We start from the raw sequence: 25,406 nt of genomic DNA on the forward strand, positions 1-25,406 counted from the left end.
ATGTCAAAGGCTTATGTAAATGCAGCTACGGGACATCAGGCTTTTGTGTCCAAAGCTTCTGAGCAAGAGTCAATGTTATGGCATAAAAGAATGGGGCATTTGAGTTTCAGGAAAACGAATCATTTAGTTCACAATCGGTTGGTAGAAGGGGTAAATGTTAAAGGCTTTCAGGATCCTGATGGGTGTGAGTCGTGTAAGAAGGGTAAACAAGCTAGGAAACCACATAAGGTAAAGAAACATCACTCCATCGATACTCCTATTGAAATGCTGCATATGGACATTTTTGGTCCGATTAATAGGAAGAGTATTACTGGACACTCCTATTGCTTAGTGGTTACTGATGAATACTCACGATTTACGTGGGTCTTGATGCTGAAAAGTAAAGCTGATACGTTCGAACAAATCAAGTTGCTGATCACGAGGCTTGAAACATTGTACAAATTGAGGGTTCGAAGGATCCGAACAGATAATGGGACAGTGTTTAAAAATAAGAAGATGGAAGAGTACTGTAATGAAAGAGGAATTCAACAACAATTCAGTTCACCCTATACTCCTCAGATGAATGGTGTTGCTGAAAGAAAGAATCGTACTCTCATTGAAACTGCTAGGACCATGTTGGCCGACTCAGGATTACCAGTTACTTTTTGGAGTGAGGTAGTTCTGAATGCATGTTATACGATGAATAGAGTGCTTGTTGTGAAACGTCATGGCAAGACAAGTTACGAGCTGCTTCTGAAAAGGAAACCTCACATCAAACATCTCGAATCGTTTGGTTCTCTTTGTACTGTAATGGTTAGGGATACAGGTGGGAAATTCAATCCGAAGGCTGTGACAGGTAGATTTTTGGTTTATGGGAATGCGTGCAAACGGGTTTATTATTTGGATTCAAGGTGTGTTGAAGAATGTACCGAAATTGATATTCAAAGACATGCAGCGATTCCGTCGGGTAAAGGGTATACGTGGCAGTTTGATTATGATAACTTATTTAATTCTTTCAATCTTCCTGAAGATGATTCAGATGAGGAAGAGATTGCTGCACAAATGATGTATAACATGCGTCTCTCAGCAGAACGTATGTCTGATGTGAGTGTGCAATCTCAAGTGCCTAAGGCAACTGACACCAGAGCACCACTAACAGGGTCTAATGATGATGACTCAGACTCAGGTGATTCCATTCCAGCTTTAGAAGAATCGACCTTACAGTCTGAGGGGGAGGATGGGTATCTGGATGAAGAAGACGAGGATTTGATAGAGGATGAACCAAATAGAACTGTATTGAGGGAACCACTTCAGAATGCGGAACCCACACAAATAATTACTGTCGATCCCTTACTAACTAATACAGATGACACTACTGAAGTAGGCAGACTTCGATGGTCTGGCCGATCAGTATCTCTCCCTAAACGTTTTGATGGTTATGTAATTAACCCTGTAGGTGTTTCAGGTGCTAATACATGTGAATCTTCTGCTTCGGATGAGCGCGTAACACCCTCTGCAAATGTTGTTACTGCTTTTTATACTGAATTAAATCAGACCGGAAGAATCTTCAGAAATGCGTACTGTGTGTTTGTATCGCAAATCGAACCAGAAGATTTCAAAGAGGCTTTGCAGTACGATGAGTGGGTTTCAGCAATGCAGGAAGAACTTCAACAATTTAATCACTTGGGTGTTTGGAGATTGGTAATACCACCTTCAGGTTGTAAACCGTGTGGTCTGAAGTGGGTTTTAAAGAATAAGACGGATGATCAGGGCATCGTGATCCGGAACAAGGCAAGGTTGGTGGTTCGAGGTTATCAACAAATTTTAGAAGTTGATTATGATGAAGTATATGCTCCGGTTGCCAGACTTGAGGCGATACGGATGTTTTTGGCATTTGCTTCGTGGAAAGGTTTTAAAGTGTTTCAGATGGATGTTAAGAGTGCGTTCTTATATGGTACTTTACAAGAAACAGTGTATGTGACTCAGCCGCCGGGCTTTGTTGATCCACATCATCCAGAAAAGGTGTATCTTTTAGAGAAGGCGCTTTATAGTCTTCACCAAGCCCCGAGAGCTTGGTATGCTACTCTATCTAACTATATGATAGAGAACGGTTTTAGAAGAGGGGTCATCGATCAGACCCTATTTATTAAGGAACGGGGGGACGACATTATGTTGGTACAAGTTTATGTGGACGATATCATTTTTGGGTCAACTGATCAGAAAATGGTTGATGAGTTTGAGGACGTTATAAAAAACGATTCAAGATGAGTTCACTAGGGGCCATTAACTTCTTTTTAGGGTTACAGGTGGATCAAACTTCAAAGGGCATCTTTCTACATCAATCGAAGTATGTAGCTGACATCTTGAGCCGATTCAAAATGGAAGATGAACGTGTTGCCAAGAATCCTTTATCGATGAATCACGGGATTACACCGGAAAATACAGGACCGAAGGTCAATCCCACTCTGTACAGGGCCATTATTGGTTCTTTTATGTATCTGACAGCGTCTCGTCCAGATATCATGTTCGCAACTTGTTTGTGTGCTCGATATCAGGCACAGCCGAATGTGAATCATATGTTAGCAACAAAGAAGATCATGCGTTATCTAAAGGGAACTCCGAGTTTGGGCTTATGGTATCCTAGAAAAGATGGGTTCGATTTGACGGCTTTTAGCGATTCTGATTATGGTGGTTGTAAGAGAGATTTCAAATCAACCTCTGGAGGTTGTCAGTTTCTAGGTAGCAGGTTGATAAGTTGGCAGTGTAAGAAACAAACAGCAGTCGCATAATCAACATGTGAGGCTGAATACATTGCAGCAGCAAGTTGTACATCTCAAGTTGTCTGGATTCAACAACAACTTCGGGACTACGGTTTGCAACTTTCTAAAACTCCTATATATGTTGATAATACTGCTGCTATTGCTGTTACTAAGAACCCTGTTAATCATTCTAAGAGCAAACACATAGGGATCAAGTACCATTTCATTAGGGACTGTTATGAAAAGAAGCTAATAGATGTCCTTCAGGTAGGTACAACAACCCAAAGGGCTGACTTGTTTACAAAAGCATTTGATAGACCCCGTTTTCTATTCCTATTAAATGTTTTAGGTGTGAAAGATAGGGCGGAGGTTGTGTCTGACAAGGAGTTATTGAAGTGACCATCCAATTTGTATCATTTATATATTTACATTTGCATTTTGCATCATTTTTGCATGATACTTAGTTCATTTTTATGTTTGCATGATCATTTTACTTACTGTTATGCATTCTTAAATTGAAAAACCAAAAAGACTGTGTTTATTTGCTTTCTGTTGAGTAGAATAGTTGATAAAATTGCTTAATCAGAAAATACAAAAACATTGAAAAATGAAAAAGCCATAAAAATAAGAAAAATCAGAAAATGAGAAGTTGCTAAGTGAAAATGGGAAATGATTGTATTACTGGACTTGCATGTTAAATGTTCTATGTAAAAAGTAACTAGTACATGTTTAGTTGATGAATGTTGATAAATTTTGAGGATTAAATTTTTGAATGAGAGGATCACTTGTGCATAAAGTAAATAATCTTGGCAAGAAAATCGCGGAAAGGTTTACAGCGGTTGACGGTAGTCACCTAACTATCACTGAGAATGTATTGAGAAATGATTTTTCAGGAACTCAACAGACGGTTGAGGTCTCCCCTACTACGATTTATACTCTAGTGAAGGATTGCCAAGTAAGTCCACAAGGTGAGTTTACTCTGTTCGAACCTATACCAGTTTCTATTTACCTTTATTGCTTGGGCCGAAACGCCATAGGTTAGTCAGGTATCCAAAGGGGGGTGTTCTCACTATGAACGGGTCGAAAAGTGAAATTCTGTATCACAGACATTTCATCGGTTTGAGAAAATTGTTAAAGGAGACTGCTTCAACGCCAAAGATTAAAGATGTAGTGTGGTTCATCTCTAAGTGTGGTGCATTATCATCAAATTTGTATCTATTTATTTTAATTTATGTTTATGTTTGCAAAAGCAAAAGAGCAACATCAGAAAATCCAAAAAAAAAAATTCGTGTATTTCAAAGAATTCGTGTATATATGTTTTCGAAGAAATAAAGATGATGCACCACATCAACTACAAAGAATTCATGCTATGAAAGTTAAGACTTCGTGTCTATCAGAAAGTTAAAGTTTACGTGTGAAAGATGATCAAACGCTATGCTGGTCAGAACAATTTAAGTTATCTATATCCGAGGGGGAGAAGTGTTAGAGTTTCAGATCTAGAAAACTCAAATCGTTCTATTTGTCCCGGAAATCATAATTTTAGCAAGCTTTTGCTTATCAAGGACGTTACATCTATTGTCTGTGATATGGGTTGTGCCGATGGATCTAGATAACTGGGGATATCTTCTGGAGGGTACTCTGACTTAGAATTCCATCACCCCCAAATTCATCATATCATTCCATCATTATTAGCTTTCCGCTCAAGCATGGGGTTTATAGCGACTGGTAACTGTGTTCTTACGGAGTATGCAATAAAATTGAGATAAACAAAGCCTTCTGAATCGAAAGGTATAAGTTTAAGGTAGAAGCTCATGGCTGACAGGGTTGCTAGAAACATCGTGAGATGTTCCTGTTCAATCTAGTCGAAAGTACATCAAGGTGATAGCGGACATCGTCAATATATTGTGCTCAATTGACTACCTAATAAATTTGTGCGATCTCAATTGAGGACTGAGTTTAAGATTATTTACACATATGTGCAAGTGATTTTCAAAAAGTCTGAGAGGTAAGTCTGATAAGTTTATTGATTTTTAAAGACTGAAAGTGTAAGTGCTTGAAAATCAAAATGGAACAAAAAGTTCGGAATGAATGAATTTAAAGATGTTAATAATTGCAAATGATAGTTCAGTTCTGATCCCAAGAAAAATGTTGATTAATTCATCTTCTCACAAAAATATATGTGTATGCTATTTTAGCTGTATAGTTTCTTTCTTGATAGTTTAATCTGTTTTCATGCTTGTGATATTCACCTTGTTAGTTTATTGATTTAATTCATCATAGGTATATGCATGCATTATTTTAATTTCTAATAGTTTGCATAGAAAATACAAAAACATTTTTGTCTTATACTGTATATTTTGCATATCATTTGGTGGTTACTTCATAAACTCTGTATGTGTGGACCAGGGGGAGTAAGCAAGTATGTAAGGGATGAGTGGAAAAGATCCGTAAAAATTAAAATTTTATAAGTCGGGTATTAACTTATTTGGCTTAGGATAAAATGCTTTTGGATCTTGATAGAATGAGTGAAGTTGAGATTTTATGGACTGGTTTACATATGTGAGTTGAATTGGTTGAGAATTAGAGCTAATTGAAATGAGAATTGGAAAACTAGGTTTTGGTGCTTCTGATGCAACCGAACGGTTTTACGATGCAACCGCACGGTTACACCATGTAACCGTCCGGTTAAGTGAAACTAAAGGGTTTTTGGACTTAAAATCTAACCGCACGGATACACTTTGCATCCGCACGGTTACATAAATTTGAACCGGTTACAACCCTGCAACCGCACGGTTGCAGGATGGGTATAAATACCCAAAATCAGAACCGTGGGTTGCTTGTGCTTTCATTTGTCTAAGTATTCAAATCATCAAAAATTAGAAAGTGTTAAGGGGAGCTTTTGATCTTGTTTTTCTGGTTCTACTAGTGTTTCTCATCAATTTGATCTACTACAGGTTCGATTTCATCCATTAAATCTCTAGTTTTAATTAGTTTTTATTTTTATGAACTCAAGGATCAATATGGTGAGTGTTGATGTGTTTTAACTGAAATCGTTGTTTTAATCTTACTAATCGAAAGTTGTAGTTGCTATTACAATGATTTGTTTGATGATCAATACTCGTTTTGGTCGATTTGGGTTTTGAAAACCCTAACAGTTCGGATGAATACAACCGCACGGTTGCACCCTGCAACCGCACGGTTGTGCTTGCAACCGAGTACTGTTTTGTGCATCCGCACGGTTGAACAGCAGATATAAAATTTGAACACGCATTGAGGCATCCGTATTAATTAGTATATACCCGTACGGTTACATGTGCAACCGTATCTGTTTCCATTACAACCGTACGGGTACATGTCAGAAACCCTAATTGTGATTTTAAGCTGATAATTTTTGGGTTTGCAATATTGTGTTTGTGTATTTCAGATATGTCTGGAACTCCCATTTCAAGTGTTCCTACTGTCAGGGGTACAGGCTCAGGTTCCGGTCAGTCACGTGCTGACAAGAAGACTAAACCAAGAAGGGTGACAAAGTCTCGTTTAAAGAAGGCTTCTGAGCATAACAATGAGTTGCAGGTTGGACCTAACAACAACATGATTGCAAACTTGAATAAGACTGATACGTTGGCTGATTATCATGAGATTATGGAGTTTCTTGAGCATTCTCGGATTTACACTGCTATCACTATTGAAGTGCCTGCTTATGTGTCTCATCAACGTGAATTTTGGAAGAATGTTACTTTGTCTAAAGCTATGGATGGTGAACGAAGGATTGATGTGCTGAATAGTGTTGTTCAGGGTAAGCCAATTGTTGTTACGGAAGGTCATATTAGGAGGCTGTTAAACTTTCCTGATAAGGCTGATATGAAAACAAGGTTAAATTTGGGACTTGTCAAAGGTTGTTTCTAGAGATGCAAATATTCTGGTGATTTGACTAAGTCAAAAGTGTTTAATTCAGGTTTCTGTCCTACGTTCAAGTACTTGGCTCATGTTATTGTTCACTGTCTGAGTTCAAGAAGGGAAGGCCATGATGACTTAAACTTTGTGATGCAATCTATGATGGTGGTCTTAATTCTCAATCTTCCGTTCAACTTCTCTGGAGTTATATTTGATTACTTGATTGAGAACAACAAATTTAAGGCTGATCCGTATTTGCTTTATCCTCGATTTCTTCAGCTAGTTATTGATTCTCAGCATACAGAGCTTATTCGAGAAGATAAGGACCTTATCAAGCTAAAGGTTATGACTGATGAGGTGGTGAGGTGTATGAGTTACTACAAGGGTAAAGCGACACCACCAAATCGTCCTTTGTTTGGCCATCTGAAAAAGGCTGACTATGTTGCAAGGAATCCTCGAATGTGGAGAAATGAGGATAATGATTCTGATAAGGAAGATATTGTTCCTGATTTTGCTAAAACAGAGGATGAAGATGAGGTGATGGAGGTTGGTTCTCAATCAGGACGTACAGCTGAGGATCTTGAGAATTTCAGTTTGGAGGATGAGGTTACTGAAGGTGGTGAATTGTTGATGTCATTGAAGAGGAAAGAAGTTCAGGTGGATGAACCTTTAAGAAGGCTAAAGAGAAATAGAGGTCATGTGAGAAGGGTGGTGGATTCTGCTGGTGGAGCTTCTGCTGATCAAAGAACTGAGGCACAATCTTCTCAACATATTCAGGCGTCTACAGTACCTCCCACTCAACCTACTCGACCTGTAACAACATCTCAAGCAGAGTCTACACAGGAGGGTAGCGCTATGGTTCTCGCAAGTGCTAATCCGACATTTGTTACTCTCTAGGCTACTGTGCTAAATTTAGTGAACAAGGTTGATGAGATGACGAAGAAGGATAAAGACAAGAAGAAGAAGGTAAATGAGTTACAAGCTAAAGTGGACTCGTTGACTTCTGATCTTGAGAAGTCTTAAAAGTTAGCTTCAGATCTGAAAGAGTTAATAGAAAAACAGGCTAAGAGGATCAGGAGATTGGATCGCCGTGATCAAAAGTTTAAGGGTAAGTTAGAAGCTGATCCTCAAGATGGAACAATTCGATTAAAGATGCAGCACATAGATGAGGATCTCTTGTCTACAGAAAGTGAATTCTCTTCAGACTCTTCATCTGAGGGGACTGAGAATGTAAGTCAGATTCAGGAGGTACATTTTCCTGAACCTTTGTCTGTTGATATTCATAAGTTAACATATTTTTTGGACCATCAAGGTACAATGATTAGTTCGCTAGACTATGATGTGGAGGAGGGGGAAATTGTACATACAATGACAGATGAGGAGGTAGCTAGAATGTTTGGTATAGAAGTAGATAAGTTGATTGCCATGGAAAACACTCCAAATACTGCTGGTACACGTGGAAAGGGTCATTCGAGTGATGATAGTGCTGACAAAGTTATAGTTGAGGATGCTTCGGATGATGAAATTGTTGGTGAAAATGCTGAAGAAGATGACTTGCCTGAATTTGCTGATCTTTTTAATCAACAAAGTGATGATGTTCTGAATCGAAAAGTGGATGAGAAGCGAACGGTTGAGGAAGGTGAGTCGTCTGGTGTGAATAAAGAGGGTGAAAATCTGGATACTATAAACAAACAGAAAAACAAAGAATGGAGGGAGTATCAAAGATCCTGCACCAAAACTTGGTTTAAGAAAGTACCTTTGGAACCTAAATACAAGTTATATTATGATCGAACGGGAAAGGTAACTGGAGGAAAGATTCTTAGTTGGGCATATTTGAAGGACTTGAATTGTTTCGCAGTGCGTAGAGAGAATGGGGTAGATTATTTTAAGCATGCTGCTGATATGAAAACATTACCATACTTTGAGATGATGGAACTAGCAAGATTAACACTGCTCTATCATGAGTCTGATGGATGGGGGCAGTGGATGCAGTTTAAGATTCGGAAAGAGTTCAAGTACGGCTGGTCTGTGTTAGAACCGCAGTTCCCGAAAGTTTCTTATCGTACTGATCATTCAACTGGGAACATAGTTCGAGTAGTTCGGTATAAGCGTGCCAAGACTATGAGGTTTGCACCGGTTCGTAAGATGCCACAGAATTTTGGTGATCGTTTTCGTTGGTGGTTTTATGATGGTAGAATTGAAGAAGCAGTGATTGTGTTGGATAATCCTAATGGAAGTTTGGATCAGATAAGGATTATTGATCCGAGGTGGATTCGAAATTTGAGCAAGAATGATATCAAAATGTTGGGGAAACACCCAATCTTTCATGAGTTGCCAAACGTGGAGCAGGCAATTCAGTTTAATCGTGTTGTTTGTACTTGTTATGCTTATGATATCCATGCTTAGTGTCTATCTTATGCTCTTATTTTCGTGAACTGTGAATTTGAATGTTTTCTTTTGGTATAAGTTCGATTTGGTTGTAATAACTTGATTTTAATGTTTTACTTTTTATGTTATTGAATGTGTTTGACTGTGTGTTAAGTTGTTTTGCAGGGAAAATAAATTTTGTGACTTTAGATAATGAACTGGGTCCTGGGGGAGTTTGTTGGTGCATAATTAGTCCCCGAGTTCATTATGATCAAGTTTAAGTGCTTTAGTGTTTAAGTTTCTCCGCTGGTATGCAACCGCACGGTTGCAGAATGCAACCGTACGGATAGGAAGGCAACCACACGATTGCAAGGTGCAACCGCACGGTTGCAGCGTGCTGTGTGTATTTATAGAGGATTTCGGGTTCATTGTTAGAGTTACGTATCCTAGCCTATTCTACATGTACAATCCGAATCCCTGGTGCTCTAGCATTCAATATAGTCGATCTTTAACATATCTAAGTCGATTTTATCATTAAAATCAAAGGTTTTCTTAAGGTTTGAGTATAAAACCCAATAACGAGATTTTCCGCACTCATTATTGAGACTAAGATCGTTTAAACCTGTTTACACGATCCTACAATATGTCTCCAATTTTTTGATGGTTTGGTGAAACGAGGCTTGTTGCCTCAGTCGTCGGCTAAATTGATTGGCAGTGGCTCCTGGATTTCTCGGTCAGGGAAGGAAGTGCGCAGTGACAAGGTACGTTGATGGTAAAGTGGTCAAGCCGGGTTCCAAGGACGTAAGGCTTGCAAATGTGTGTTTGGTTAGCTTTTATTTGTTGTGTTGTGTTTGGTTAGTTGTGTAGGTATGGTTTAGGTTCTCTTTGGTGGATTATGTACGGTTAGTTCTAGTTTTTAGTGATTGTTGTGCAGTTATTTTGTTGTTTCTTAGTCTTTTGGGTATTGTTGTTTAGTTAGGCTCGGTTCAGCTCGATTGTAGATTGCGACGATTTGGTGTTTTATTCTGTTTTCTAGTTTCAAGTCTTTGCGTCTAGTTGGTTGTAATCGGTTACCTTCCATCTATCGATGAATTGACTTAGTTATATAATTTCGTTATTTTCGGAAAAAAGATTAATAATGAAATATACAAAATACAATCGGATAAAGTATAAAAGTTTCAAAGTTCATGCACAGTGCGAGGGTCAAAGTGAGACAACCGGAAACAGTAAGGACGATATTTGGTTTAACCTTATCCTAAATAAACCGAATACTATATCAAATATATCAAATCTGAATTAAATTAAACTAATTTATTGTTGTACCCAAGTTGCCCTCTTCCTCCACGTTTATATATCACCAGTCCTAAAACTCCCAAATTCTTCTGCCCCTGCACGAACCCTAGCTGACGCAAATCATCAATTACAATCGTCACCGATTTAATCGACCAGTTTCATATACCGGTTCAGTCAATCGTTACACGTAGATCCAGAATATGGACGATACTTGTGCTGTGTGTGCTGATGCTCTAGAATGGGTAGCGTACGGATCTTGTGGACATAAAGACGTTTGTTCAACCTGCGTTGCTCGTCTTCGATTCATCTGCAGTGATCGCCGTTGCTGCATCTGCAAAACTGAGTCAACAATCACCTTCGTTACAAAGGTTTTATATTTATATATATATATATGTATTTGTATGTATATTGTTACAAGTATCTGTATATATAGGTTACTGATCGAGTAATTGAGGTTAAGGTTTTAGGTTTTTGATAATTGACAGGCGTTAGGTGACTACACTAAGGCGATTAATGATTTTACAGTCTTTCCTAGTGAAGGTAAAGAAGGTCGATCTGGATTGTATTGGTATCATGAAGATACACAGTGTTATTTTGATGATCTTGATCAGTATAAAATGATCAAGGCTATGTGTAGGCTTTCCTGTAGTGTTTGTGATAAGCTTGAGGTGAATACTGGTGGTAATGGTTTGAAAAGAAAAGCTAGGTTTCGTGACATTCATCAGCTTAAGGGGCATCTGTTTCATCAACATAAGTTGTTCATGTGCAGCTTGTGCCTTGAAGGAAGAAAGGTTGATTTCTCTCTTTGTTTATGTTGTTTTTACATACATTGGCTATTTATCATTTATTAATCACATTGATAGCAGGACTATGCCCTAATCACAATAGATGTAAAAAGAGATGATTGTGTAATTTGTATTATTCTACCATCGAACCCATATCTACTCTCAAAATTGTGTATTCTATAAGGATATTTGTGTTTTTTTTCACTTTAAGCCTTTGACAGTTTTTCTTAAAACGTGGCTTCTCTTTTTTCGGAAAAGTCTTTTGTACCGACTCTCATCCTCGTTAATGTGACTTTTACCCTCTTTCATTTGAAGAAACATAAACTATATTATTTGCACTTTTTTGCACGTTGCAGTTAATTTTGCTTGTAGTTATTTTTTAAATAATAATAATCTGGTGAGACTCTTTTTTTTCAAGAACTCTTGTGAGGTATTTTATTACTGAGTTTTGTTGATCATCTGACTTTTTCTCATCGGTTGCATGTTTCCCTTGATTTATAAAGACTTATGGTTTGTTTTCGTGAATGCCATCATTGTAGAAACTTGACTCCTTTATGTTACATTCATACTTTTGTAAATTCATCTTATTGTTTTTCTACTACATTATCTGGTAAGTAGTATATGTATATCAGATCTGCACTTTTGGTTGAATTTTGAATGGCCATAATAAACAGACATTTATGATTTTTAATATGTTTAATAATTCTTAATTTTAGATTTAGTTGGGAAAAATGTGAACATATAAGGTATGGTAGAATAATGGATTTCATATACTAGATTAGAACACTCTGTTTTAATTTTATTTATTTATTATTATTATTACTATCATAGTTGTTTGACATAATCATATATTGTGTACATCTGGAATACATACATCAGGTATTTATATGTGAACAAAAGCTTTATAACAAAGCCCAGTTAAAGCAGCATATAAATACGGGTGATTCTGAAGTTGATGGAACCGAAAGTGAACGAGGTGGTTTCCAAGGACATCCACTTTGTGAATTTTGTAGGTCACCTTTTTATGGCGATAATGAGCTTTTTACACATATGGAGACTGAACATTACCATTGTTTCATATGCAAAAGGTTAAACAAACATTTATTTATTAAAAACATCTTATTATACAAACTGTTTAACCTATTGACTTGTCATACCATGCAGACAAAATCCCAGTAAATATGAGTATTACAAGAATTATGATGACTTGGAGGCAAGTTGTTTCTTTTTAGTTGCTATATTTTTTTTATTATTGTTGTGGTTGAGTTTTCTTTTATGTCGTTTTGTCTTATCTAGTTAATTAATCAAGTTACCATTTTGTAGATTCATTTTCGTCAAGAACATTTTTTGTGTGAAGATGAGACTTGCCTATCTAAGAAGTTCATTGTGTTTGTATCCGAAGCTGAAATGAAGGTAACTTTTATCTAAATCATCCATTTAACTCATTGAACAATTAGTTGATTTATTATAATATTTCATTTTTTAATTTAAATTATAGAGGCACAATGCTCAAGAACATGGGGGTCATATGTCACGATCAAGGCGAAATGCTGCTCTACAGGTCGACTTCTTGTTCTGTATTCATACTTGTAAAAGACAATATAATTATTAATGTTCATATATTTGTTGCTTTTGTTATTTTTTGATTTCTATTCTTTTTTTTTTTCTTTTTTTTTTGTGTGTCCTTAGCTACCAACCAGCTTCACATTTAGACGTAGCAATGAACAAGGCAACAGACGTGGAAGGCGAAATACATTTCAACGTGATCTTTCTGAATCTGAACTATCTCAAGCTATTGAAGCCAGCCTTTCGACTACATCATCATCTGATAATCATCATGTTGATATAAATGGTTTCATACCATTAATTCAACCATTTGAAGCTCTATCAACAGATTCTGATCCTCCTTCAAGGTATCTTTCGGCTGCATCACATGGACCTCGAAACACACCACTTGAACAATCAGCCTTTCCACCACTCTCCGCGGGCCCCAGTTCTAGTTCGCAAGCCCAACCCAAGCCCAACGGCTTACTAAACAACACTATGGCAGATAAGCTTAAAAGACACAGCAAAAAGAAAGTCAATGTCCTCAATACTGCTCAGGCCTGGCCCACTGCAACCCGTTTCAATAACAATCAATCTGCATCAAGCTCAGTTTCTAGACCTGCAAACACTGGATCATTGCCTTTATCTGCTCAAAAGAAGCCGATATTCCCAGTTCCAGCCCAGGCCCAAGCCCAAGCCCAAGCCCAAATCAAGGCCCAGGCTCCAACTTCTGCTTCATCTTCAAGTTCTAGCAGTTGGAAGACCACAAGCAGAATCAGTCATTCGACGTCAGCTCCGAATTTGGTTAATACAAGTTCAGCATCTGATTTTCCTCCAGTTTCAACATTGCAGATACGTAATGGGCCAACTAATGGGCCAAATGGGCCGTCTACTAAAAATGTGGAGGAAGTAGTTGCTGCAAACAGGTCCTTGGTAGAAAAGATCCGTGCGGGTTTGGATAACGATCAGGATAAGTACGCTGCTTTCAAAGATATATCTGCTGAATTTAAGCAGGGCGTTATTGATGCAGAGACGTATCTTGTGTATGTGGATCAGTTTGGGTTGTCTCATCTTGTTCCCGATTTGGCCCGACTTTTACCCGATCCACTTAAGGAAAAAGAGCTTATTGAAATTTACAATGCTAATCGATCCATAAGTAACTCAAAAGTTAAGGATCGAAAGAATAAAGGGAAATATGTAATAGAAAAGAATTCAACAAACAAGTTAACCGATAGCATTTTAAGTACGGTTCGAGAGCTGCAATCGAACTACAGGCCGGAAAATGAGGTTGTTGAGACGTTGTCAAAAGACGGGTATCGGGTGGCTAATAATAATAAAGGGAAATCAAAAGTGGAGGTTGATGATCGAACGTCGCCAGGTGGCCAACTTGTTATAAAGCCGCCAAAGAGTGAAAGCGACAGTGGATATGGAGAAGGGAAAAGTAAGAAGCAGCAACAAAAGAAGACGTCAAAGTTTTTGAGGACTCGTCTTGGTAGTGGGTCGATGGCGGCTATACTCGATCTTACAAACTCAAACGGTGGGTCCGACTACAATGTGGAGGAGGCGTCAAATGGGAGCAAAGATTTGGATCCGAATGAAGGTGTGCCAGTGCGAGGTGTGTGGCGTAATGGTGGAGGTCATAAGCTAATTGGGAAAGATCAGAAAATACCCTATTGATTTAATGGGGTCAATTTATGTATTTAAGTTTCATGGGATCAATGTTTGTTTTGGCTGTTTTTGATGGGGATATAGATATAGATATGTAAGTTGCTGTTGAATGAGTAGACAAGTGTTGATAGACACAACTTGCTTTCAATTTCTATGTGAAATTGGTTTTGTATGTTACCAGAGATGAATTGCAAAGGATGTGTCATGATGTTTTTGCTGTTTGGTAGATTGAATGTTGCTTTAAAATATATATGTTAATGTTATCTCTGGTTACATGACAGAATGTAGGAATGAATATAGGAATGCCTAACCACCAATGTAGTGTTACGCCTGCCTCGTATCAAACTCGTAATGCTTGGTATTCCAATTTTAGTGACAATATTTTATCAATTCATAAAATGTGATAATTTCCCAATTTGTTTCTACTTGTAAATAGCTATCACATATGTAAACTTTCGATTCAGGCAAGCTGTAGGTTTTTATGGTTGATTGTAAAACCGCTCCTGATCTTAAGTATACTAGGAATCAGGTAACCCAACCTAAAATGATTGACCACATGTCAGGTTAATGAATTCGGTAGTTGAAATAAAGAGAGGAAAAGGAGACTAATAATAGCCAAATATAGGCGCTAAAAATCTTCCATCAAAATACACCTATCCAATACGGGTCAAAAATAAATCAACACAACAGAACAAACATGAAACGGTATTTACTATTTGATGACATACACTTCTGTAAATGGACCTATTTTCCTTCGTATCCGTATGCAACTACACGCCTATATACGTACGCTTGGATATTATAGATATGAACTAAACACAGTATAGCTGAATATACATAAACAGGACTTACAATATTAGTTGATTATTTAACTTCACATTAATAAAAAAGTGTAGATTAACAGCAAATGCACCAAACATTACAATACATCAGAAGTCATTCATGCTGCCAAACGTTTTCTCACTGCTGTAGAGCATGTATAAGAAACCATCTTCATCCTTGATTGATTCATAAACATTCTCTATCAAGCTAGCTGCATATAAAATTCATTAAAATAATTAGCAGATTGTATTAAAATATCAACAACTAATGTACATTGGTAGGGTGTGATCGTATACATGTTTGAGGTAAAAAATACATATCACCAATTGCCCAATATATTTATGTATAAGCACACTTTGAGGCCCAATTTCTATTCTGTCCGTATTCCAGCCAAGAGCCTTTAATTTATTGAGAGTTTTTTTAAATTCACCCACCGATGTGGGATGCAAAAAAGTTAGCTTAGAGACTTGTGCAACTTTATTTGTATTGGTTCATTGCCGTCAGTAGCCATTTGCTTACTATTTTCTTTATCCCTTTTTAGAATTCCATAATCTTATTTATTTTGTTATTTGGTGTACAGTTCTACACAACCCATTTTTCTTTTTACAACTATTCTTCATCCCTAGCAGCAACCACGATTCTTCATCTTTAGTGCATTCCATACATAGTTTGTTTTAGAGAAACAAAGAAAAAATAAATTATAGCCACAATGCCACATACGCTAAGTAAAATAATTCGACAATATTGGGTTTCAGATGCCGTTCAAAAACAAAAGTATCGGTTTTCGGATAGCGTAGCAACAGGAGGTGGGCCTGCCACATGACAATACTTAAAATTGCTATTTATCGTATACATGCGTGTATAAGACATTGACGTTCGCGACTTTGGATTACAGGTTTTGTTAGCTTTTTTGAAAGAAAATGTACCGTTCGAACACACTGACGTGTTGTATTATGACCGTGTTCCGGAATTGTCCGCTATGCAACTTCATACCGACGAACAATTGTATGGTATAAAAGAAGCCGTCGATTCGCGTTCAAACCGAATTTCTCTTTATTTAGTTTTGGAAGATGAAGAAACTTTGGGTTGGCGTTACATCGCCGAAGATGGAGAAGATGAACCCGCTGGGCCTTTTTACGATGCTAATGGCGTTATTATGCGGCTTCCAACTAAGAAACCGTTTGTGTAATAATATTATATAAGTAACTAGAGGGGGAGGCGAATAGGTAATACGATTTTTAAAACCTTTTCGATGATCAATAAGATTTGAACAATACTTGATCACGTCAATCAACTCAAACCAATGTGTGGTGTGTTTATGTTTGTAATAATGTGGAAAGTAAAGTAAATAACATAAACGCAAGGATTTATAGTGGTTCGGGTGGATGTTAACTAATCCACCTTAATCCACTCCCCGATTCACTAATCGAGATTTTTGCTTCACTAAGCACCTTTCTCCAAACCGGTGGAGATCCGATTTACAAGCCTTGAACTTCTCCTTAGACAACAAACTTAATTCTTCTATCCCTCTGAAGGATTGCCTCTAACTTAGATCAACTTGTCTTCACCTTGGACAAGTATTAATCCCCAATGAGATAAATCAACTCCCTAGTTCCCTTTAAGTAAGATCATAGCTAAGCTAGCATATGCTTCTAATTACAAAGTATAAAAACTCTCCCTTTTTCAGTGATGACAATCCTAAGACATTTATAAGGATTAATACAACACTATGTAAACTCACAAAGATAAGAATTTGAAGTAAGTTTACAAAGACCCCTTCTATAACCTATGAGATTATATAACTTCTCTTGCTAATCACAAACATATGTTTGAGTGTTATGTTCTTGTGATTCTCTAACGATTTTGAGTTGTAGCATGCAAGAGGTCCAAGTCATCAAAGTTCTTGATATTGCACATTTCTCATATATTTATCATGGCAATATCCGTCATTTTTAGTCCATTCGGATACGATTTTGGTTATTATTAGTGATTATTATGGAGATTATGATTTGAGAGCCGAGAAGTATTATTTGAGTGATTTTTGGAGTTTATGGCGAGTTTATAGCAGTTTATATGTATTGGTTGATTTGGGGTGCGACCAAGGCTTGTTATACGCAAAAACGAGTGAGAAAAGTTGGTTCCAGGAGTGCGCGCCGCGCATAAGGCTGCGCACCGCGCATTAAACCTACGAGGGAAGTCAGTCAGTTTTCACTTTTAGCAGCATTTTTTCTTTACTAGTGCGCGCCGCGCATAAATATGCGCACCGCGCATATTGGGTCTGTCAGCTTTTATGTTGCTATAAATAAGGGTGCAGTTTTATCCAAGGGTTATCTTTTTGGCAGCCGATTTTGAGAGCACAAGGGGCGATTTTCAGTCACTTTTGGGGAATTCCAAGTTTACTCTAACGCTCCAATCATTCCGTTTTCGAGGATCAATCCAAGCACTCATCAAGATTCATCGTGTTAGGTTGATTCTTAATTATCAAACAACATTTTCTTTATTATTTATTAGTTTGATTTCTATTGTTGCCATGATTATTGGCTAGTTATCTAATGTTTGTCTAGACTTATAAACCTATGTGTTGGATGCTATTTATCAGTTATTATTTTAATTTATGATGATTTGATGTTTGAATTTAAGAACGATTCTTATGAAAGCTAGAATTTTCGATTCAATTGGTCATGTATTTGTTTGATAGGACGAGAGTTCATTAATTTAATACATTAATTTACAATTAGTTTGTCTTAATTGGTTGTTTGCTTACTCGGAGACGAGAGTAAATTAAATTCAATAGGCTAGACGAAATAGGAGTGAATCACACACAACGAGAGTTGGTGTGGTTGCAATTCGAGTCTTCATCTCAGTTGAGATATTTGGTCACAATTAGTGTATTAAAATAATATTTTATTATATTTAATAATTTATTCCTTTGAAAAAAAAACAAAAATAAAAAAAAATGGGTAACATCCGTCGCATATGCGACTGACTTGGGGGAAGCGGACAAAAGTAACTTAATTGGGGAGTGGGTGACTAAGTCACTTGGGGTGTGACGCAAGGGAGACTTGCCCCACTTCCACTGCTCTAAGCAAATAATTAAACTCTCACAACTCAAGAAATCAATGTTAATAACCCAACAACTTTACAAATTGAACTATAAGAACTTTTGATAATTTGCTTACAACACCATATTATATATTGTATATATCATATTGTCATAACCAATTAAATTTATGGTCCAACTCACTAAAATAATGGCCCATTTAAGAGTTTTCAACCCAAATCAAGAAGACTCAAGAAGCATGTGAAAGAACACTAGAACTTTCTCATTGATTTTTTCATGGAATGATATAGAGACATCATAGATATTTCTAGAGTCATGAAGGTTCTAGTATTTGAATTCTAGCCATTGATTTATTTTAATCCTAGCCATCCATTTTGTGGTAGGAGTAGTATAAATAGAGGTGACTTCATTTGGCACAAGACACTTCAAAATATTCTTGTAATATCTTTTGTAAAACTTTCTTATTAATCAATATAAGTATTTTCTTCAATTTTTATTTGTTCTTTACTTTGTTCTCTTTTGTTTACTTGAATCATTAGAAGTTCTGATCGAGACTGACTTATTAGAGACTAAGTATCGCACGCGAGCTTATCGAGATAAGTTGGTGACAATATAATGAAATGATAAATAACTATTCAAAAAAGAAAATATCCCTTAACGATGCAACCAAACATACTTATCGTCGGCCCTTACGAACCCTAGCCCCAGTCTAACAAACACCACCAAACCTTTTCGATCCTCTCGTTCTGAATCCTTTCCTCCGTCATTAAACCCTAAAAAATCCCCTTTGTGTGCCCTTTAATGTAAGGTAATCTACTAATCTCCCTTTTTCAGCTGCTAAATTCGTTTTCTCTAAATTGACCGTTTCTTTAATTGTATCCTTAATGTTTGTAGAAACATGTCAGACGATGAATGAGGAGAAGAGAAGCAGATTGATATTTCATCTCCTGAAATTGTCACCAAATACAAAGCAGCTGCTAAAATTGTCAACAGTACCTATTATTCATTTATTTTAATTTTGTCGACATATAATATAATATTTACATAAGTAATAGGTTTGCATATGGAATTATGATGAGTAACGGACAATTCTTCAATGTAATTAAGTGTAATGTATTGCCGTGGGAGATGAAGTTCAACTTAGGGTTACATAAATTTGAGTTAACTGTCTATGAAACTGTTGTGTTTTGTATTTTTGGTAGTTATGTTACTAATGATAAATAATGCTAAATGATGCAGTGGCATTGCAGTTGGTATTATCAGAATGCAATCCCAATGCCAAGATTGTTGACCTTTGAGAGAATGGGGATTCATATATCTTAGAGTAAGTTGGTTTATCACTTAGAAATTGTAAGCTAATTTGTTGTTAAAGTTGAAGTTATTTGATTTGATTTGTGATACGCTGTTCACTATTTGTTATCACAGGCAAACTGAGAGTATGTACAAGAATGTTAAAGAAGATGATTGAAGGATGTGTTGCATTTTGTTCGTGTTTGTCTGTGAAGAACACGGTCTGTAATTATTTGCCTTTTGCCAGTGATGGAACTTTCTTAAAAGAAGGTGACATCTTGAGACTGTAAGTATTACACGTGTATTCGATAAAATTGCTCGAAACTTGTTATTGTTGATAAGAAGGTGTGTGAATGATTAGTTTTATGTTGATTTCAGTGCGATGGGATGTTATATAGATAGTTTTATAGCTTTGATTGGGCACACTCATGTTATTGCTGCTGCCAATTCTGCTGCTGATGTGGCACTCACGCTTGTGAGATCTGGAAAGAAGAGGTTTACTGTTATTTGTTATATTTTCTTAAAATATGTGACAAATATGCACTTTTGTTTGATATTCTACCACGAAAAATGTACGAAAATGCTAATATATATTTACATTGTTAATTGCTAAAATATGTATAGTCAAGGCAACATTGCCGAGGTGATCACTCGTGTGCATCCATTCTATTGGTTGAAGATGTCTTTTTTGGTGCCTCTGTTTTACCCAAGTCGATGATGCTGAATTTGAGGAGAATGAAGTCTATTCAATTGATATAAAGACAAGCACGTGTGACGGAAAGGTAATCACATAAAAATAGTTTGAGAATGGTTTATGTTTGCTTAATTGTACTTTTGTATTGATTATTGAAGCTTAATTATTATTATCATTATTATTATTATTATCATTTTAATTATTATTATTTTAATTATTATTTAATTATTATTATTTTAATTATTAATTTTAATTATTATTATTATTATTATTTTAATTATTATTATTATTATTATTATTATTATTATTATTATTATTATTATTACTATTACTATTATTATTATTATTATTATTATTATTATTATTATCGTCGTCTTCGTTGTCGTCGTTGTCGTTGTCGAAATGGAATCAATGTATATAATAAAAATAGCTCGTTTAGTTTCTCGATCATGTTTGAGCTTGATATAGGAATCTCGAGCTTGTTTTACTAAACGATCATCAAATTATGTTCAAGCTAAAGCTCGATTAACCTCGGCTCGAGTCGAGCTTTTAACGAATCGTGTTCGAGTAGTTCATGAGGAACCCTAAAAATGTTTTAAACTATTAATTTTTGTTTTGACTCACACGATGTACTCATCAAGTTTGTCATGTCATGTCTAATTACCTCTTCTCTTGGCTGCAGAGATTTAGTAAATAAAAAATGTGTTCGGAGCAAATTGTTAAGTGTGCGAATATCAAGCTTTTGAAGCCATATCATGTTCTTCATGAAAAACCTGGTAAGATTACTATTCTTTGAGTCTTTATCCTTCAATAAATCATAACAAACTTGCTATCATTTGCATCAAAAAAATCTATAACAAAATCGAACCAAATAATAAACAAGCCCTCTTTGCCTAGTCAGCAAGTCCATAAAAGCCAACATAACCATCTTCAATCTTCAAGTAAAAATTAATCATTTGAACCCACTAAGTGACTTTTAAAGGTCAAACTACCCACTTACTTTTAAAGGTCAAACTACCACAAAAATCAAATTTTCTTCTAGAAGCTTTATTGAAAATATTCCAAAAACAATACCACCTTCTATCAAAATAGCAATAGCAACCTCTTGACCCATAACAGAACCCACAAACATTGAACTGAAACTCAGTGGTATTTTTTTATCCACATTTGAACCCGGTAGGACACGGTTTGACTTTTAGAGGTCAAACTTGCCCAAAAGTTGAGATTTTTTCTAACAGGCTTTCTTCTATCCTAACTTACTTTAATTGCTTTAATTGCAGGTGATTTTGTTGGACATATCAAGTTCACGGTTCTCCTAATGCCAAATAAATCCGACCATCTTATGTCACACCCGGTACAACAGTTGCACACAAGTAAAACTGTTTATATCGCTGAAATGATCTCTTTACCTTGGAAGCAAATGAAGAGAAAGGCGCCGACTTCATCTATGAATTTTGAATACTGTATCGCTCGGCAATACTCAGGACATATACGGGATGAAAGAGATAATAACACGTGTTTAGCCATCGGTTTCGCTGACTTTCTTGTTATCGTATATCAGAGGTTACAGTAAAATAATCTTATTGCCTCAAACATTAATCGAAGCGCATTACAGAACAATTAAGCATGAATTATAAATTTTAATAGAATCATGTTTGGGATTGCAAGAAATTGATGAGTACCCATGTACAATGATGTCCACTTACCCGTGTAATTGGGAATACAAAGAACGCGTGTTTAGATTTGCCGGTGAACTTAGATATTAGGTGTCTAGACTTGAGTTTACTATTGATGGTTTTATTTTGGAATCGTCATTCCGTTAAAATCAAGGAGTTGATCATGGAGAACTTTTCAAATTCGAGAAGTCGATATCCGATATATACGGCGGTTCGTTTCGATGACAATAATATACCTGTTAAACCGTATTAATTTGAGTCTCGAAATGTAGAAATTCATGGGTTAGTAGCTATGGGCGTGGACACCACGTCGGCTGATGAATCAAAGCATTCCTGGATTGTCAAAAACTTACGGGGAGAATCGGGGAATGATAAAAAGTACAACGAAATGGGTTATCAAATGCTGCGCACCCATTTCTTTGAACCCTTTATCATCCCGTGATTCTCCCCATGAGTTTTTTAAAATGCAGGATTGCTTTGATTGATTTGCCGATGTGGTGTCCACGCCTACAACTACCAGCCCATGAAGTTCTACAGTTCGAGGCTCCAATGGATGCGGTTTAACAGGTATATTATTGTCATTGAAACGAACTGCCGTGTATATCGCATGTCGACTTCCCTAATTTGAAAAGTTCTCTACGATCAACTCCTTGATTTTAAAGGAATGACTTTACAAAATAAAACCATCAATAGTAAACTTAAGTCCGTGCACCTCATATCCGATTTCACCGGTAAACCTAAACACACGTTCTTTGTATTCCAAGTTGCATGGGTAATGGGCATCATCGTACATGGGTTTTCCTCAATTTTTTGCAATCCCAAAAATGGTTCTACTAAAATAATGTGCGTCGATTAATGTTTGAGATGATAAGACTTTGTTACTATAACCGCTCATCTGATATACGATAGTAAGAAGGTCCAGGAAGCCGATAGATACACGTGTTATTATCTCTTTGATCCCATGTATGTCCCGAGTATTGCCGATCGATACAGTATTTAAAATTTATAGATGAAGTCGGCGCATTTCTCTTCATTCTCTTTAAAGGTAAAGATTTAATTTCAGCGATATAAAAAGTTCTACTTGTCTGCAACTCTTGTACCAGGTGTGACGTGAGACGGTTAGATTTATTTGGCATTAAGAGAACCTTGATATGTGCAACAAATGAAATAAGTTGGGTTAGAAGAAATCTCAATTTTTGGATATTTGACTTTTAAAAGTCAAACCGGGTCATATCGGGTTCAAATGTGGATAGAAAAATACCACCGAGTTTTTGTTCAGTGTTTGAGTGTTTATGGATTCTGCTATGGATCAAGAGGTTGCTAGTTGCTACCTTCTATTGAAATAGAAGGTATTATTTTTGGAAGATTTTCAAGGAAGCTTCTAGATGAAAATTTGATTTTTGTGGTAGTTTGACCTAAGTCACATATTGGGTTCAAATGATTAATTTTTACTTGAATATGGTTATGTTGGCTTTTATTGACCCGCCGACTTTGTTTATTATTGGGTTCAATTTTTTTGTAGATTTTTTTATGCAAATGACTTCAAAAGCTTGAGATTTACACACTTATACAATTAGAGATGACATGACAAACTGGATGAGTGCATCGTGTGAGTCAAAACAGAAATTAACAATTCGAAACAATATTAGGGTTCCTCATGAACTACTTGAACACAATTCGTTAAAAGCTTGACTCGAGCCGAGGTTAATCGAGTTTTTGAGCTTGAACATAATTTGAAGATCATTTAGCAAAACAAGCTCGAGCTTCCTATATCAATCAAGCTCAAACATGATCAAGAAACTAAACGAGCTATTTTTGTTATATACATTAATTTTATTTTTATAATAAATTTGTTAATAATAATAATAATAATAATAATAATAATAATAATAATAATAATAATAATAATAATAATAATAATAATATAAAGTACTCCGTACTATATATAGTTACAAGTAAAAAAGTAAAGTTCTTTCGCATTTAACTTCACATGAAACTGGAAACATTTTGCAGTCAAAAAGTAAAGTTCTTCGGTTTAACTTCACATGAAAGTAAACATGACGGGATTGGAAACGGTGCGACCTTTTCGTTCAAGGTTAGTGAGGTTTGGATTTGTTTTGTTAGCTACTACTTGTCTCCGTTGTTTGATTGTTTCCTATATTCATCTTTTTTCCATATTGTAGTTTGTATGTCGTGTTGTTTGTTGGCTCTTGGCAAAGCTCGGGTTTAGTTAGTTGTAGTTCGGGATATTCTGTTAGGTTTAGTTTAGTGCTTTCGAGCCCTGTCCACGTTTGTTTCTTGTATCTTGTTTCCCTTTCTCTTTTCGAGAAAAAGTTTATTATAAAGTTTCCGTTTCTTCGCAAAAAAAGAAAAGAAAGTAAACATGATGAATTCACATGAAACAGAGAAATTACAATTATTATTTTTATTACTTTTTTATTCAATGTATTATATCTTTATAAACTCTATCTTGTTAATAAGTTGTTTACAACACCAACATCAACCATTCTTCCAAACGAGCCCCCGCCGCGAAGCGAGGGCTCGTTTACTCCAAATTAACTAAATTTGGTGTGACACTTTTTTCAAGAAGTTCAAATTCACGCCGATATTTTCAAACATTTGGTTAAGAGTTGAGCGAACGTAGAATTTAAATCCATGGATATTGAATTTGCTGAAGGAAAAAGAAATCCAAACATTGACTTCTTTCGAATTACGAAACACACTTGTGAACTTTCAGTAGATTTCTTTTGAATTACGAAACACACTTATAAACTTTCAGTGGATTTTTGTCGGCATAGTTTCCGATCTACAAAAGGACTCTTGTTAGGATTATAAATTCCGGTCAAGACTCTTGGACTGTATAATTCTTTAAACTCTCAGTATGAAAGATTTTATACGAGTTTCCCGTGACTTGAAGATTCGCTATTTTGGAGATGAGACACTGGAGGATGTGGTTTGCATCATTTAATTATGTCGATTCACAATTTATATGTAAAACAACATCTTCGAATGTCACGATTTTACTGATGTAAAACCACATCTTTCAACATCTTATCTCCAAAATTATAAATCTTCAAGTCACGTGAAACTCGTATAAAATTATTCATACTGAGAGTTTGAAGAACTATGCAGTTCAAGAGGTGTTCTTATCTGGAATTTATAATCTTAACATCAGTCCTTATGTAGATCGGTAATTTGCGAATCATGAATATGCTAAAAGTTCATAACTGTGTCTCGTAATTCGAAAAGGTCAATGTTTGGAGTGCTAGTTGCTTCGAAAAATTCAATATCCGTGGTTTTAAATTTTACGTTTGATTGACCCTTAAGCAAATTATGGGGAATATCGGGGTAAATTAGAACTTCCTGAATGAAAGAAAGCGTCACACCACAAAGTTAGTTAAATCTAGAGTATATAATATATATTAAGTAGCCCAGTGGTTGGGGTCCTGAGTTCCTTGAAAAAGGTCTTAGGTTCAAATTCGGTCTAGGACGAATATTTAGTGGTGGCTAGGGATAGGTTGGAAACAACCAGAGACTAATATTACTGAGCTGCGTACATTAGAGTATGAAGTC

The 25,406-nt window shown here is 36.1% G+C and overlaps 1 protein-coding gene and 1 pseudogene across 1 annotated transcript; both read left to right on the forward strand.

The window, feature by feature from the left end:
- The first annotated feature begins 10,327 nt into the window (after positions 1–10,327).
- On the forward strand, positions 10,328–14,516 carry LOC139899456 (uncharacterized). Its single transcript, XM_071882283.1, has 7 exons — positions 10,328–10,660; positions 10,778–11,083; positions 11,957–12,165; positions 12,242–12,290; positions 12,401–12,490; positions 12,576–12,638; positions 12,767–14,516. Exons 1-7 carry the CDS (start codon positions 10,493–10,495, stop codon positions 14,297–14,299), a joined length of 2,418 nt encoding a protein of 805 aa, XP_071738384.1. The 5' UTR covers positions 10,328–10,492; the 3' UTR covers positions 14,300–14,516.
- A 4,555-nt stretch (positions 14,517–19,071) lies between these two features.
- On the forward strand, positions 19,072–23,331 carry LOC139899457 (ERBB-3 BINDING PROTEIN 1-like; annotated as a pseudogene).
- The last annotated feature ends 2,075 nt before the right edge of the window (positions 23,332–25,406 follow it).

The sequence above is a fragment of the Rutidosis leptorrhynchoides genome, chromosome 3 (assembly GCF_046630445.1).
Source record: "Rutidosis leptorrhynchoides isolate AG116_Rl617_1_P2 chromosome 3, CSIRO_AGI_Rlap_v1, whole genome shotgun sequence".
Lineage (NCBI taxonomy): Eukaryota > Viridiplantae > Streptophyta > Magnoliopsida > Asterales > Asteraceae > Rutidosis > Rutidosis leptorrhynchoides.

Bases quoted from the DNA above. Each gene is read 5' to 3' on its own strand.
- LOC139899456 (XM_071882283.1), top strand. From the start codon at position 10,493: ATGGACGATACTTGTGCTGTGTGTGCTGATGCTCTAGAATGGGTAGCG. The intron at 11,084-11,956 runs GTTGATTTCTCT...TACATACATCAG, and splicing joins TGTGCCTTGAAGGAAGAAAG to GTATTTATATGTGAACAAAA. The intron at 12,491-12,575 runs GTAACTTTTATC...TTTAAATTATAG, and splicing joins TATCCGAAGCTGAAATGAAG to AGGCACAATGCTCAAGAACA.